Source organism: Macaca mulatta, chromosome 6 (assembly GCF_049350105.2).
Source record: "Macaca mulatta isolate MMU2019108-1 chromosome 6, T2T-MMU8v2.0, whole genome shotgun sequence".
Lineage (NCBI taxonomy): Eukaryota > Metazoa > Chordata > Mammalia > Primates > Cercopithecidae > Macaca > Macaca mulatta.
The window spans coordinates 147,276,538-147,291,908 of NC_133411.1; the positions used below are offsets into that span (position 1 = coordinate 147,276,538).

The 15,371-nt window shown below is 43.7% G+C and overlaps 1 protein-coding gene across 7 annotated transcripts in view; it reads left to right on the forward strand.

Moving 5' to 3' along the window:
• The window catches only part of KDM3B (lysine demethylase 3B), an 86,365-nt gene that overhangs the window by 57,721 nt on the left and 13,273 nt on the right, over positions 1–15,371 (forward strand). For 4 of the 7 annotated variants that reach the window (XM_015140983.3, XM_078005240.1, XM_078005242.1 and 1 more), the window contains 5 exons: positions 5,224–5,331; positions 7,792–7,919; positions 9,280–9,559; positions 10,958–11,214; positions 14,667–14,933. In XM_015140983.3, coding sequence (XP_014996469.1) covers positions 5,224–5,331; positions 7,792–7,919; positions 9,280–9,559; positions 10,958–11,214; positions 14,667–14,933 — 1,040 coding nt within the window. Of the gene's footprint in view, positions 1–5,223; positions 5,332–7,791; positions 7,920–9,279; positions 9,560–10,957; positions 11,219–14,666; positions 14,934–15,371 lie in introns of all 7 variants that reach the window. The other 3 variants (XM_078005238.1, XM_078005243.1, XM_078005239.1) reach the window with 2 other exon arrangements.

Below are 15,371 nucleotides of genomic sequence, written 5' to 3' on the forward strand. Positions count from 1 at the left end.
AAAAAATTTTTGTGCCCTTTCAGGGGGCCATAATACATAAACAGATATACAGTATATCTGGTATTAAAATTTCTTGGGTGGAGAGCACAATGACCACAAAACAAAATCTGAAAAGGCTCTTTGGAGAATGATAATGAAATAATGTTTGAAAAACACAACTGTGTATAAGTAGAATATCATATGTAATATGAAAGATTGACTTCTTCCTCTTAGGTTCAGGAACAAAGCAAGGATGTCTGCTTTTGTAACTTCTATTCAGTATTTTACTGGAGTTAGTGGTCAGTATGAAGAAATAAAGGGGAAAAGGAAAACAAAAAAGAGACATACAGATTGGAAAGAGGTAAAATGGTTTTTATTCTCAGACAACATGATCATCTATTTAGAAATCCAGAGATCTACAAAAAAGCTAATTAATGAGTTTTTTTTCAATGTTACAGGATACAAAGTCAACATACAAAGATCAATTATTTTTCTGTATAATAGCAGTGAACAATTAGAAATTGAAATGTAATGGGAGGTTGAAGCAGAAGAATTCCTTGAACCTGGGAGGCGGAAGCTTCAGTGAGCCAAGATCACACCACAGCGTTATTTACAGTAGCATCGTAAAATCATGAAGTGCTTAGGGACAAATTTAGCCAATACCTACAAGACACATACACTGAAGACTACAACATATTACTGAAATTAAAGAATATCTAAATAAATGAAGAGATATACCATATTTGTGGATCTAAAGATTGAATATGGGCTGCGTGTGGTGGCTCATGTCTAATCCCTAGCACTTTGGGAAGCTGAAGTGGGAGAATCACTTGAGGCCAGGAGTTTGAGACCAGCCTGGGCAACACAGCAAGATCCCATCTCTACAAAAAGAAAAGATAAAGAAAAAAATAATAATAATGAAAAATAGGCCGGGCACCGTGGTTCACTCACGCTTGTAATCCCAGCACTTTGGGAGGCCACCTGAGGTTGGGAGTTTGAGACCGGCCTTACCAACATGGAGAAACCCTGTCTCTACTAAAAATACAAAATTAGTCAGGCATGGTGGCACATGCCTATAATCCCAGCTCCTCGGGAGGCTGAGGCAGGAGAATCGCCTGAACCCAGGAGGCAGAGGTTGCGGTGAGCAGAGATCATGCCATTGCACTCCAGCCTGGGCAACGAGCGAAACTCCGTCTTAAAAAAAAAAAGAGGAGAAAAGAAAAATAGAGGATTGAATACTAAGATGTTACTTCTTCTAAATTGATATGTAATTAAATGCAATTCCAAATCAAAGTCTCAGTAGGCCATTTTGTAGAAATTGACAAGATGTTTCTGAAATTTATATGAAATACAGAGGATCTAGAATAACCAAAACAATTTTGAAATAGATTCAAGTTGAAGGACTTGTACTACATTTCAAGAATTAATATTAAAGCTACAGTAATCAAGACACTGTGGTAAGGGAACAGAAAACAATCTAGAAGTAAACCCACACCTACATAATCAACTATGACAAAGGTGCCAAGGTAGTTCAGTAGGGGAAAGGATAGCCCTTTCATAAATGGTACTGGAACAACTGTATATCCATATTCAAAGAAAAAAAGAGGAACTTCTCCCTTTACCTCCTACCATATACAAAATACTAACTCTTGGTGGACCATAAGCCTAAACATAAAAGCTAAAACTAAAACTTCTAGAAAGAAAGAAAATATTTGTATCCTTGCACTAAACAAATATTTCTTAGAACACAATGCAAATGAAAAACAAATATAAAAGTTTATTTTTTGGCCAGGCACGGTGGCTCAAGCCTGTAATCCCAGCACTTTGGGAGGCCAAGACGGGCGGATCACAAGGTCAGGAGATCGAGACCATCCTGGCTAACACAGTGAAACCCCGTCTCTACTAAAAACAAAAAAAAACAGCCGGGCGAGGTGGCGGGCGCCTGTAGTCCCAGCTACTTGGAAGGCTGAGGCAGAAGAATGGTGTAAACCCGGGAGGCAGAGCTTGCAGTGAGCTGAGATCCGGCCACTGCACTCCAGCCCGGGTGGCAGAGCGAGACTCCGTCTCAAAAAAAAAAAAAAGTTTATTTTTTATTCTTTTTTTTTTTTTTTTTTTTTGGTGAGACAGTCTCACCCTGTCACCCAGGCTGGAGTGCAGTGGTGCAATCTTAGCTCACTGCAGCCTCCACCTCCCAGGATCAAGCGATCCTCCTGCCTCAGCCTCCTGAGCAGTCAGGATTACAGGTGCCCGCCATCACACCCAGCCAATTTTTTTGTATTTTTAGTAGAGATAGGGTTTCACCATGTTGGCCAGGCTGGTCTCAAACTCCTGACCTCGGGTGATCCACCTGCCTCGGCCTCCCAAAGTGCTGGGATTACGGGCACAAGCTGTTGTGCCCAGCCTAATATACAAGTTTAAAACTTTTATCTTTTCAGAAGACACATTAAGGCTGGGCACGGTGGACTCGTGCTTGTAATCCCAGCACTTTGGGAGGCCGAGACAGGTGGATCACCTGAGGTCAGGATTTCAAGAGCAGCCTGGCCAACATGATGAAACCCTGTCCCTACTAACAATACAGAGAATTAGCCGGGCATGGTGGCAGGCACCTGTAATCCCAGCTGCTCGGGAAGCTGCGGCAGGAGGATCACTTCAACCCAGGAGGCAGAGGTTGCGGTGAACCGAGGATGCACCACTGCACTCCAGCTGGGCAAAAGAGTGAGACCCCGTCTCCAAAAAAAAAAAAAAAAAAGACACATTTAAGAAAATGAAAATAGCCCAGGCACAGTGGCTTATAACCTGTATTCCCAACAGTTACAGAGGCCAAGGCAGTGGGATTGCTTGAGCCCAGGAGTTCAGGACCAGCCTAGGCAACATAGGGAGACCTCATCTCTACAAAAAAACATTTAAAAATTAGCGAGACGTGGTGGCTTTCACCTGTGGTCCCAGCTACTCAGGAGGCTGAGGTGGGAGAATTATTTAACCCTGGAAGGTTGAGGCTGCAGTGAGCCATGATTGTGCCATTGCACTCCAGCCTGGGTGACAGAGTGAGACCCTGTCTCCAAAAAGCAAATGAAAAGCTGCTGTGCATAGTGGTGTACACCTATAATCCCAGCTACTTGGGAGGCTGAGACAGAAGGATCGCTAGAGTCCAGCAGGAGTTTGACACCAGCCTGGGCAAACAAGCCCGTTTTTTTGTTATTGTTGTTCTGTTTTGGTTTGGTTTTGTAGAAATGGGGTCTCACTGTGTTGCCCATCCTGGTGTTTAACTCTTATGCTCAAGCAATTCTTCCACATTGGCCTTCCAAAGTGCTACAGGTATGAGCCACCATGCCATCCCAAGCTAGTTTTAAAAAGGTTTGAACAGATACCTCACCAAAAAAGATAGATCGATGACAGATAAGTACACGGGAAAAATTGTAATTCATTTGGGAAATATAAATTAAAACCATAATGAGAAATCATTATGTCCACTAGAATGGCTAAAATTTTTAAAACTGACAGTATCAGCCGGGCGCAGCAGCTCATACCTGTAATCCCAGCACTTTGGGAGGCTGATGCGGGTGGATCATGAGGTCAGGAGATTGAGACCATCCTGGCTAACATGGTGAAACCCTGTCTCTATGAAAAACACAAAAAATTATCTGGGCATAGTGGCACGTGCCTGTAGTCTCAGCTACTCGAGAGGCGGAGGCAGGAGAATTGCTTGAACCTGGGAGGCGGAGGTCGCAGTGAGCCGAGATCTCGCCACTGCACTCCAGCCTGGGCGACAGATTGAGACTCCATCTCAAAAGAAACAAAACTGGACAGTATCAAGTATTATCAAGGATGTGGAAGAAGTAGACCTCTTAAATATTGCTGGTAGGAATGCAGATTGGTACCATCACTTTGGAAAGCAATAAGGTCATTTCTTACAAAGTTATAAAACTAAAATTTACCATATGACCTAGCATCCCACTGCTAGGTATTTACAAGAGAAATGAAATCATTGCCCCAAAAAGACCTGTACATCAATGTTTATATCCGCTTTATTTATTTTTTTGTTTTTTGTTTTTTGTTTTTCAGACAGTGTCTCTTTGTGTTGCCCAGGCTGGAGTGCAGTGGAGCGATCTCTGCTCCCTGCAGCCTCCGCCTCCTAGGCTCAAACAGTTCTCCTACCTCAGTCTCCCAAGTAGCTGGGGCCACAGGCATGCACCACCACACTTGGCTAATTTTTTTTTTTTTTTTTTTTTGGTCATGTTGTCCAGGCTGGTCTCAAACTCCTGGGCTCAAGTTCCTGAGCCCACCTCGGCCTCCCAAAGTGCTGGTATTACAGGTGTGAGCCACTGCACCCAGCCGTGTAGCAGCTTTATTTATAATAGCCAAAAATTGGAAACAGTCCAAATGTTCACCAGCTGATGAACAGATAAGTTATGGCACATTCATACCGTGGAATACTACTCAGCTATAAAAAGGAATGAATCACTAATACACACAACAATGTAGGTGACTCAAAAGCATTATGCTAAGTGAAAGAAACCCAACACAAAAACTGCATCCTACATGCTTCCATTTATATGAAATTTTTGAAAAGCAAAACTTTAGTATTATAAAGTTGATCACTGATGGCCAGGGCTTGAGGGAAGAGAACTGACTACAAAAAGCCTGAGAGAACTTTTGTAGATGGAATAGAAAGGTTCTTCGTCATGATTGTGGTAGTTGTTCATTCAGTTTCTCTAAACTCACTGAAGTAAACACTTTAAATTGCTGGATTTATTCTTTATAAATTATACCTTAGGTTGGGCACAGTGACTCATGCCTGTAATCCCAGCACTTTGGGAAGCCAAGGCCAGCCCAGGAACTTGAGCCCAGGAGTTGAAGACCAGCCTGGGTGACATGGCGAAACTCCATCTCTACAAAAAAATACAAACATTAGTTGGGAGTAATGGTGCATTCCTGTAGTCCCAGCTACTCTGCAGGCTAGGGTGGGAGGATGGCTTGAGCCAGGGAGGCGGAGGTTGCAGTGAGCCATGATCAAGCCACTAGACTCCAGCATGGATGATAGAGCCAAACCTTGTCTCAAAAATAAATAAATAAATAAATAAATAAATGAAATCTCAGTAAAGCAGGGGCCTTTTTTTTTTTTTAATTAGCTGTTATCTCCTTTGGCCATGAGAAAATTGGCCTTTGGGGTTCTGAAACTCCCACTCACTGAGAAGGATCCATTTTTGTGACCCTTATAAGTAAAATCATTCATTTCTGTTTCAGAGACAGAAGAGATGGGTGATGAAGAAGTTTTCTCCTGGTTGAAGTGTGCAAAGGGACAGTCCCATGAACCAGAGAATCTCATGCCCACGCAAATTATTCCTGGCACAGGTAAGGAAATTCCTTTTTTAGATTTGGTGGAAAAAATGTTTTTAGTTGAGATAGCCATACACCATAACATTTTTTGAAATGATTTAGCCTGATTTTTTCTTTTAAGCATCATCATATTTCTCTGAGAATCTGGATGATGATGATGATGATGATTGAAGAGACACCGTCTGCTCTGTCACCCAGGCTGGAGTGCAGTGGTGTGATCATAGCTTACTGCAGCCTTGAACTCCCGGCCTCAAGTGATCCTCCCACCTCAGCCTGTCAAGTAGCTAGGACTACAGGCATGCACCACCACACCTGGCTTATTATTTAATTTAATTTTTTTTTTTTCAGAGATAAGGTCCCAATATGTTGCACAGGCTAGTCTTGAACTCCTGGCCTCAAGTGACCCTCCCACCTCAGCCTCCCAAAGTGCTGGGAGTATAACCATGAGCCACCGTGCTCAGCCAAATTTGGATCTTTAGATGTGTGTTAGTGTGCATATGGCCACTGCACACTCTGCTCCCCATTACTGATTAGAGGACCTGGTCTTGTTTCCTGATACCATTTCACATTCCTGTGATTGGCTGGACCAGAATGAAAAAGCCAGTGCCTAGGCTTTCAGAGAGACTTCTGGTTTTAGGCTTGTAAAACAGCTAAAATGGTCAGGTGTGGTAGCTCATGCCTGTAATCCCAGCACTTTGGGAGGCCAAGATTGGAGGATCACTTGAAGCCAGGAGTTCAAAACCAGACTGGTCAACATAGGAAGACCCCATCTCATATAATTAAAAAATAAAATAAATCCAGCTGAAGATAATAAGATATCTTGAATCCATGAGGAAAACAGCTTGCTGAGCAGTAGGAATGAATGGTCATGTTTGTGTCACAATCCCAGTTTACTTCAGTGATTCTTCCAGAAGTTCTGTATGCCTAGCTTCTGTACTTCCATTAACATACATGCATTGAAGGTGATGACTCTGCCAAACTACTGCCTATATTATCCTCCACTTAAGAAAGCTTTGCCATGCCGGGCGCGGTGGCTCACGCCTGTAATCCCAGCACTTTGGGAGGCCGAGGCGGGCGGATCACAAGGTCAGGAGATCGAGACCACGGTGAAACCCCGTTTCTACTAAAAATACAAAAAATTAGCCGGGCGCGGTGGCGGGCGCCTGTAGTCCCAGCTACTCAGGAGGCTGAGGCAGGAGAATGGCGTGAACCCGGGAGGCGGAGCTTGCAGTGAGCCGAGATTGCGCCACTGCACTCCAGCCTGGGCGACAGAGCGAGACTCTGTCTCAAAAAAAAAAAAAAAAAAAAAGAAAGCTTTGCCACAGTCTAGCCACGGTGGCTCACACCTGTAATCCCAGCACTTTGGGAGGTTGAGGCGGGTGAATCACTTGAGGTCAGAAGTTCGAGACCAGCCTGGCCAATGTGGTGACACCCCATCTCTACTAAAAATATAAAATTAGCCAGGCATGGTGGTAGGCGCCTGTAATCCCAACTACTGGGGAGACTGAAGCAGGAGAATTGCTTGAACCCAGGAGGCAGAGATTGCAGTGAGCCAAGATCACGCCACTGCACTCCAGCCTAGGTGATACAGTGAGACTGTCTCCAAAAAAAAAAAAAAAATTTTTGGTGGCACGTCCCTCGATCCCTTATACCCCACTGCTTCTAAGCCAAAGGGTTTCTTGAGTGCAGTGGTAGGATGCCTGCTCCCTGCAGGTCTAAGTATAGTTAAATATTTACCCATATAAAGTTTACATTGATCTATTAATTAGGTTTTACCTTTTTTTTAAGGTATAACTTACAGTACAGTATACAATTCCAAATGTTTACACTCTGAGGTGGAGTCTCACCCTGTCACCCAGGGTGGAGTACAGTGGCATGATCTCAGCTCACTGCAACCTCTGCCTCCTAGATTCAAGCGATTCTCGTGCCTCAGCCTCCCAAGTAGCTAGAATTACAGGCACGCACCATCATGCCCATCTAATTTTTGTATTTTTGGTAGAGATGGGGTTTCACCATGTTGGCCAGGTTGGCCTCAAACTCCTGAACTTAAAGCAATTCTTCTGCCTTGGCCTCCCACGTGCTGGAATTAGAGGCGTGAGCCACCACAACTGGCCAATATTTACACTCTTGAACACTAAAGAATCGACCCCTAAAGTTTCTCCTGGAGGATACTGTGTTAATGTTTACTAGAAGAGGGAAAGGAGTATAGCTTAGTGCTCAAAAGTAGCAGAACTTTAGGGGTAGTTATACCTGGGCTAAAGTCTTAGTGCTTCTGTTTACCAGCTTTATGTACTTGAGCAAATGACCTAACTTCTCTCAGTCTCAGTTTGATCATCAGAAATTGAAGATAAAAGCAGCTACCTTATTGAAATGTGGTAAGGATTGAGGGAGATAATGTAAAGAACACTCTTAGCAAAATATGTGGCATATACAAGTATTCTGGTGTTATTTTTATTGTTTACCTTTTTTTCCCAGCTCTTTACAATATTGGAGACATGGTACATGCTGCCCGGGGCAAGTGGGGAATTAAAGCAAACTGCCCTTGTATCAGTCGACAGAACAAATCTGTATTGAGACCTGCTGTCACCAATGGGATGTCACAGGTAAACTGGTGTGTGTGGGTATAACTAAGTGAAGCTTAAATTTTTTTGTACCAGGGTATGCCCCCTTTTCAACTCTGTTATGCCAGACTACTGTAGGATTCCTGAGGAATCAGGAGATGGGGAAGCCTTTCTAGAGAGAGGTTAAAGGACTTTACTCAAAGGATTTTAATTACTCCTGATTGGTACAGTCTCTCTTCATTCATCTTTAAACCAGTTCATGGTTGACTGATAGCACAAAGAGATTCTTAGCATCTTGTCAAGATACATACCTTAGGGTCTTTGTATGGGTAAAGAATATAGAAAAGGTTGCTGAGTACTGCTGGTCTTGAGTCTTACCTGAGAAGGCACATGGTCCCTATCACTGGATTCATCTCAGGTGCAGAAGACAGAAATAGGAAGATTGGCTCACTGAGTTGGGTTCAGAGGCAGTGGTTTTCACATTGCTCTGTCCGTTTTTGTTTTATTTTGTTTTGTTTTGTTTTTTTGAGACAGAGTCTTACTCTGTTGCCCATACTGGAGTACAGTGTCATGATCTCGGCTCACTGCAACCTCTGCCTCCTGGGTTCACGTGATTCTCATGCCTCAGCCTCCCAAGTAGCTGGAACTACAGGCATGCGCCACCATACCCGGGTAGTTTTTGTATTTGTAGTAGAGACAGGGTTTCACCGTGTTGCTCAGGCTGGTTTCGAACTCCTGATATCAAGTGATCCACCCACCTTGGACTCCCAAGATTCTGGGATTATAGGCACGAGCCACCGCACCCGGCCTGGTTTTCTTTTCAGACACCCACAACCAACTGCTTACATTCCATGGCCTTTCTGGCAACACTGCTACAACATATCGTTGATGATAAGAGGCACAGGGATTAATGCTGAGGGGTCTTGAGATATATTTTCAGTAGAGTTGACTATATAGAGTATGCAAATATGCAAATACTCTAGATAGAGCAAATTATTTGGAAAAATCAATGAGTAATAAACATTTATTTAGCATTTATGTGTGTCAGAGTTATGCTAAGCCCTTTGCATATACTATTTTATGTAATCCTAAGAACAGCACCACGAGGTCATTTAAATTACCAATTCGCCATTGCAGAAATTGTGTCTGGCGTGCTAACTCTTTATTTTAGATTAGAAACTTCAAGCCTCATTCACTGATCTTTCCACAGAACCTAGCCTGGTTTCTGGCATGTTGTAGGACTCAATAAATATATGTTGAATTAAAGAATGTATGCAGTGCCAGTTTACAGGACAGATTATTCTTCCCAGGCCTATTTAGTATGTGAAGCCATTACTAGTTGTGTTGTATTTTTTTCTACCCAAGGACAGCACACCAGTCATGTTGGCCTTCTGTGTTTCAGCTTCCTAGCATAAACCCTAGTGCCTCTTCTGGAAACGAAACTACCTTCTCAGGCGGAGGAGGACCGGCACCAATAACAACTCCAGAGCCGGACCATGTTCCCAAAGCCGACAGCACTGACATCAGATCTGAAGAGCCTCTGAAAACAGACAGTTCGGCATCAAATAGCAATAGTGAACTGAAAGCCATCAGGCCTCCTTGTCCTGACACGGCGCCACCTTCCTCCGCCCTGCACTGGTTGGCAGATTTAGCAACTCAGAAGGCTAAAGAAGAAACAAAAGGTGAGATGCAGACAAACCTCTGTTCTGCCTGTGGTAGAAGTCATGAATTTTTTCCAGGATTCTTTGAACTCACACATTATCATGCACATTTATGAAACGTGCTGCTTGCTTTCTCTGGCTAATCACATAAAAATGAGGGACTGCGGCCGGGCGCGGTGGCTCAAGCCTATAATCCCAGCACTTTGGGAGGCCGAGACGGGCGGATCACGAGGTTAGGAGATCGAGACCATCCTGGCTAATACGGTGAAACCCCGTCTCTACTAAAAAAAAAAATACAAAAAAAAAAAACTAGCCGGGCGAGGTGGCGGGCGCCTGTAGTCCCAGCTACTCGGGAGGCTGAGGCAGGAGAATGGCGCAAACCCGGGAGGCGGAGCTTGCAGTGAGCTGAGATCCGGCCACTGCACTCCAGCCTGGGTGACAAAGCGAGACTCTGTCTCAACAACAAAAAAAATGAGGGACTGCCTTTCAACTTCTTTCTAGAAGTGGAACTTCTCTAAAAAGGCAGATTCCTGGGCCCTACCCTGGATCTTCTTAGTCAGAATTTATACAAGGGGTTTTTTGTTTGTTTGTTTGTTTGTTTTGTTTTGAGACGGAGTTTCACTCTTGTTGCCTGGAGTTCAGGCTGGAGTGCAATGGCGCGATCTTGGCTCACTGCAACCTCCGCCTCCTGGGTTCAAGTGATTCTCCCGCCTCAGCCTCCCAAGTAGCTGGGATTACAGGGATGCACCACCACGCCCAGCTAATTTTTTTGTATTTTTAGTAGAGACGAGGTTTCTCCATGTTGGTCAGGCTGGTCTCAAACTCCCGACCTCAGGTGATCCACCTGCCTTGGCCTCCCAAACTGCTGGGATTACAGGCGTGAGCCACCATGCCCAGCCATATACAATACTTTTAACAAGCTTCTCAGATGGTTCTGTTATACAGCCAGGGTTGAGAGCTAGACTTAGAGCAGAAGTTTTCAGCTGGGCACAAGAATCAGCTGGGGAATGGTTAAAAATGCAGATTCCTGTGTCCCACCCAGAACTATGAAATCAGAATCTCTGAGGGTAACAATCTCCATTTTTAACAGGCACTCCAAGTGACTTCAGTACAGGTATTCTGGAGATACAGGTTAAACACTATCTTAGAAAGTGAGGGAGATGGAAGATGGATGACAACAAAAGGGAGTTTGAAATTCAGATCTGGTAAAGAAGTAGTAGGAGAGCTTCTCCTTGGCTGTGAGACCTCCTATAATTCTAGCTTGTAAGGCTTGACCCAAACAAACCATACACAGTTTGGGGGGGTGCAGGGGAAGGGAGACAATCTTTCCTCCTTCCCATGTGACTGATTTTCAGGGGTCAGTTGTGTGCTGAGTATTCCTTTTCGTACCTAATGCTATTCCCGCTTATGTTCTTACAGAAGCAGGGTCCCTGAGGTCGGTGCTCAATAAAGAGTCTCATTCGCCCTTTGGGCTGGACTCGTTCAACTCCACTGCAAAGGTCTCTCCGTTGACTCCAAAGCTTTTTAACAGTCTGTTGCTGGGTCCCACTGCCTCCAACAACAAAACCGAAGGGTCTAGCCTTCGAGACCTCCTTCACTCCGGGCCTGGAAAACTTCCTCAAACCCCCTTGGACACAGGCATACCCTTTCCCCCGGTCTTCTCTACATCCTCAGCAGTAAGTGTCCGCTCTGCAACTCTAGCCTTTGCAGCTTTTCCATGAAAGAACCATCAGAGATCAGATTATTGGGTTAGAGGGTACATGGGTGATTTGTGGTCTCTACATTGTCAAGTTGACAAGGTCTCTCTTTAAAGTTTTGGGAATGTTTGAGATCTTTTTAAGTAGTGAACTTTTTGTACCATGTTAGGAAGTCTGTAAAAATTGAGATTTTGAAATTTTTCAGTCATCAGCAGAAAAGTTAATACACTGATTACTTGTTTTTCTTGATAATAACAGGCATTAATTTTTTTTTAACCTGGACAGTACATTTTTATTGTATTCTTGGATATCTAATAGATGTCTCAAACCTTTAATGCATCTAAGCCTGAACTCCTGAACATCTAAGCCTGACCATAAGCCTGCTTCTCCTTAGTTTTCCCCTACTGGTTGGTGACATCTCTGTCCTTCTGATTGCTTGCACCAGAAATCTTAGAATCATTTGGGCCTCGCCTGTCTTACCTTTCATATCTAATTTGTTAGCAAATCCTTTCAAATTTGATCTTTAAACTATATTCAGAATCCACTCATTTTTCATCAGCTCTATTGCTTCCTCTCTGTTCTGAGCCAACATCTTGCCTAAGTTTTTGCAATAAATTCCTTATAGGTCCCCTTGTTTCTGCCCTTTACAATCTACAGTGTATTTTCAACACAGTAGCTAGAATGGTTCTTTTAAAATATAAGTCATCCCATGGGAGACTTTTTATTAAGAAATAAAAATTAGGCCGGGCGCGGTGGCTCAAGCCTGTAATCGCAGCACTTTGGGAGGCTGAGACGGGCGGATCACAAGGTCAGGAGATCGAGACCATCCTGGCTAACACGGTGAAACCCCGTCTCTACTAAAAAAAATACAAAAAACTAGCCGGGCGAGGTGGCGGGCGCCTGTAGTCCCAGCTACTCGGGAGGCTGAGGCAAGAGAATGGCGTAAGCCCGGGAGGCGGAGCTTGCAGTGAGCTGAGATCCGGCCACTGCACTCCAGCCTGGGCGACAGAGCGAGACTCCGTCTCAAAAAAAAAAAAAAAAAAAAAAAAAAGAAAAGAAATAAAAATTAAAAAAGAAATGAAATGGAGAAAAATAATAAAATATAAGTCAGATCATATCACCTCTGCCTGAAATCCTTCAAGGGCTTCCTTTTTCTCTCATAAGATGAACAGAGTTGTTATAGTGCTTACACATGAGTAGAGTCACGCACCTGGACTCTGAGGCCATAGTCCTATCTGTTCATCTTCCTCTTACCTTTCTGACTTCAACTACCACTCTCTGTCCTGTTCACTCCACTCCAGCCACACCCACCTTCTTTGAACATGGCCAGGCATGCTCCCTCTTCAGGGCCTTTGCTCTTGTTATTTCCTCCACCTAGAATTTCTTTCCCATGTAACCACCTCACTTGCTTCATTATCAGCTCCCTCACCTAACTCCTGAAATGTTACCCTCAGTAACCCTTTCTTCATATATCACCCTTCTGCACATACCTATTTTCACTTCTTTGTTTTTTTATAGCACTCATTATCATCTGACCTATTACATGTTTGATTTTCTGTCTCTTGCCTCTCCTAAAGGCATTTTTGACTATTCTGTAGTATATCCCCAGTGCCATGGTGTTTGATCCAGTCATGTTTAGTAAGCATTTATTGAATGAATGAATTAACAAGGTACAATATCTGAAAGATAGAAAAGAGGCTGGGCACGGTGTCTCACACCTATAATCCCAGCACTTTGGGAGGCCGAGGTGGACAGATCACTTGAGGTCAGGAGTTCAAGACTAACCTGACCAATGTGGTGAAATCCTGTCTCTACTGAAAAACTACAAAAATTAGCCAGGCATGATTGCACATGCTTGTAATCCCAGCTACTCGGGAGGCTGAGGCAGGAGAATCGCCTGAACCTGGGAGGTGGAAGTTGCAGTGAGCCAAGATCGCACCACTGCACTCCAGCCTAGGCGACAGAGGGAGATCCATCTCAAAAAAATAAATAAATAAATAAAATAAAAAAGGTTTCGAGTGAAAAGTTTCCTTTGCACCCTTGCCTCCCAGCCACCTGTTTCCCTTTCTAGAAGTCTCCAGTGTTTCTCGAGATATGATAATTCGTATGTATGTTTTTCCCCTTTCATACAAATGTTCTACACCTTGCTTTTCTGATTTTTAGTTTATATGTCCTGCAGATCATTTCAAGTGAATACATAAACATGTTTCTTATTTTGTTTTATGACTAATGCCTGAAACCTGATGAATTGTGGGTGACTGAGCCCTCTATACAATTTGGGTTATTTGTTTCTCTTTTGGATAAGTAACTGTTTTTTGTTTTGTTTTGTTTTTTTGAGACACAGTCTCACTCTGTTGCCCAAGCTGGAGTGCTGTGGCATGATCTCAGCTCACTGCAACCTCTGCCTCTCAGGTTCAAGCAATTCTCCTGTCTTAGCCTCCCTCCCAAGCGAGTAGCTAGGACTACAGGCATGTGCCACCACACCGGGCTAATTTTTGTATTTTTAGTAGAGATAGGGTTTCATCATGTTGGCCAGGCTGGTCTCGAACTCCTGACCTCAGGTAATCCACCCGCCTTGGCCTCCCAAAGTGCTGGGATTAACAGGCGTGAGCCACCATACCTGGCCTGGATAAGTAACTTTTTAAAAGCAAACAAAACAATTACTTTGGGTACTGTTTCATGTATACTTGCTCATTATACCACCAGTTCTTTTTCTAATTCTCCCATGATGTTACATAATTATACATACTTTATAGAGATAGGGATTAGTAATACTGTAAGCATAGGATTATCCAGTTTATAAAAGCTTCCCCACCTTCAGTTCTGTGACCTTAGGTATGTCACTTTCATCTCTGGGCCTGAGCTTTCCCATCAACTGAAACAGGTGAGTGATTCTCAGTGGGATAGTAGTGAGGAAAAAATGGAGAGTAGGAGACTGCTTTCAGAATGTACAGTTACTCTTGGACACTCTGCTACACCCATCATTGAGGTACTCCCTGGTAGAAAATCACTGCCTTGATAAGTCACTTCAGTTACTGAATTGAAGTATTGTATCCCTTGGGCATGCTGGTTAGGAAAAATTTAGAACCCTCAAACTAAGTGACCTTATTCTACTCAGTTACAGCATTTGATGATCCCTGTAGTCTGCATGCATATGTGCTTTGTATACTGAATGGCTGATGCCAAAGGTATTTCTTAGGTCTCAGATCTCTCGAGGCAGAAGGGATCTGTTATACTTTTCTTTCCTAAATGTTAAGGTAAAATATGAAGGATAAAAGAATTTAAGGTGTTGACTTATTATCCCCCTTCCAGTTGTAAAAGACATTTTAATAACTTTTGTAGAATTTAATCAGATAGGTCAGAACTCCTTGTGAATACAATTGTGAGACAGTTTTTTGAATGCCGTTACCTGATGGATTTGTGTCTGACAGGGAGTGAAGAGCAAGGCCAGCCTACCCAACTTTCTTGACCACATCATTGCCTCAGTGGTAGAAAATAAGAAAACCTCAGATGCTTCAAAGCGGGCCTGCAACTTGACTGATACCCAGAAGGAAGTGAAGGAGATGGTGATGGGGTTAAATGTGCTAGATCCCCATACTTCTCACTCCTGGCTTTGTGATGGGAGGCTTCTGTGTCTCCATGACCCCAGCAACAAAAACAACTGGAAGATCTTCCGGGAGTGTTGGAAGCAAGGTCAGGTAAGCAAGAATAAGTCGTTCCAAGGGCCAACTATCTGCCTGCCTACCACAGCCACCTGGACAATTCCAGGTCTCTCTTTTTGCCAGGGAGATTTAGACATAGTTAGGTTATTGTAATAGCCTTGCAACTTCGAGTTGTTTTGGGTTTTTAAAAGCAAGGAGATGGTCAGGCACAGTGGCTCACACCTGTAATCTCAGCACTTTGGGAGGCCAAGGCAGGCACATCATCTGAAGTCAGGAGTTCAAGACTAGCTTGGCCAACATAGTGAAATCCTGTCTCTACTAAAAATATAAAAAAGAACTAGCTGGGCATGGTGGTGGGCGCCTGTAATCCCAGCTGCTTGGGAGGGTGAGGCAGGAGAATCACTTTACCTGGGAGGCAGAGGGTGCAGTGAGCCAAGATCATGCCGCTACATTCCAGCCTGGACGACAGAGCAA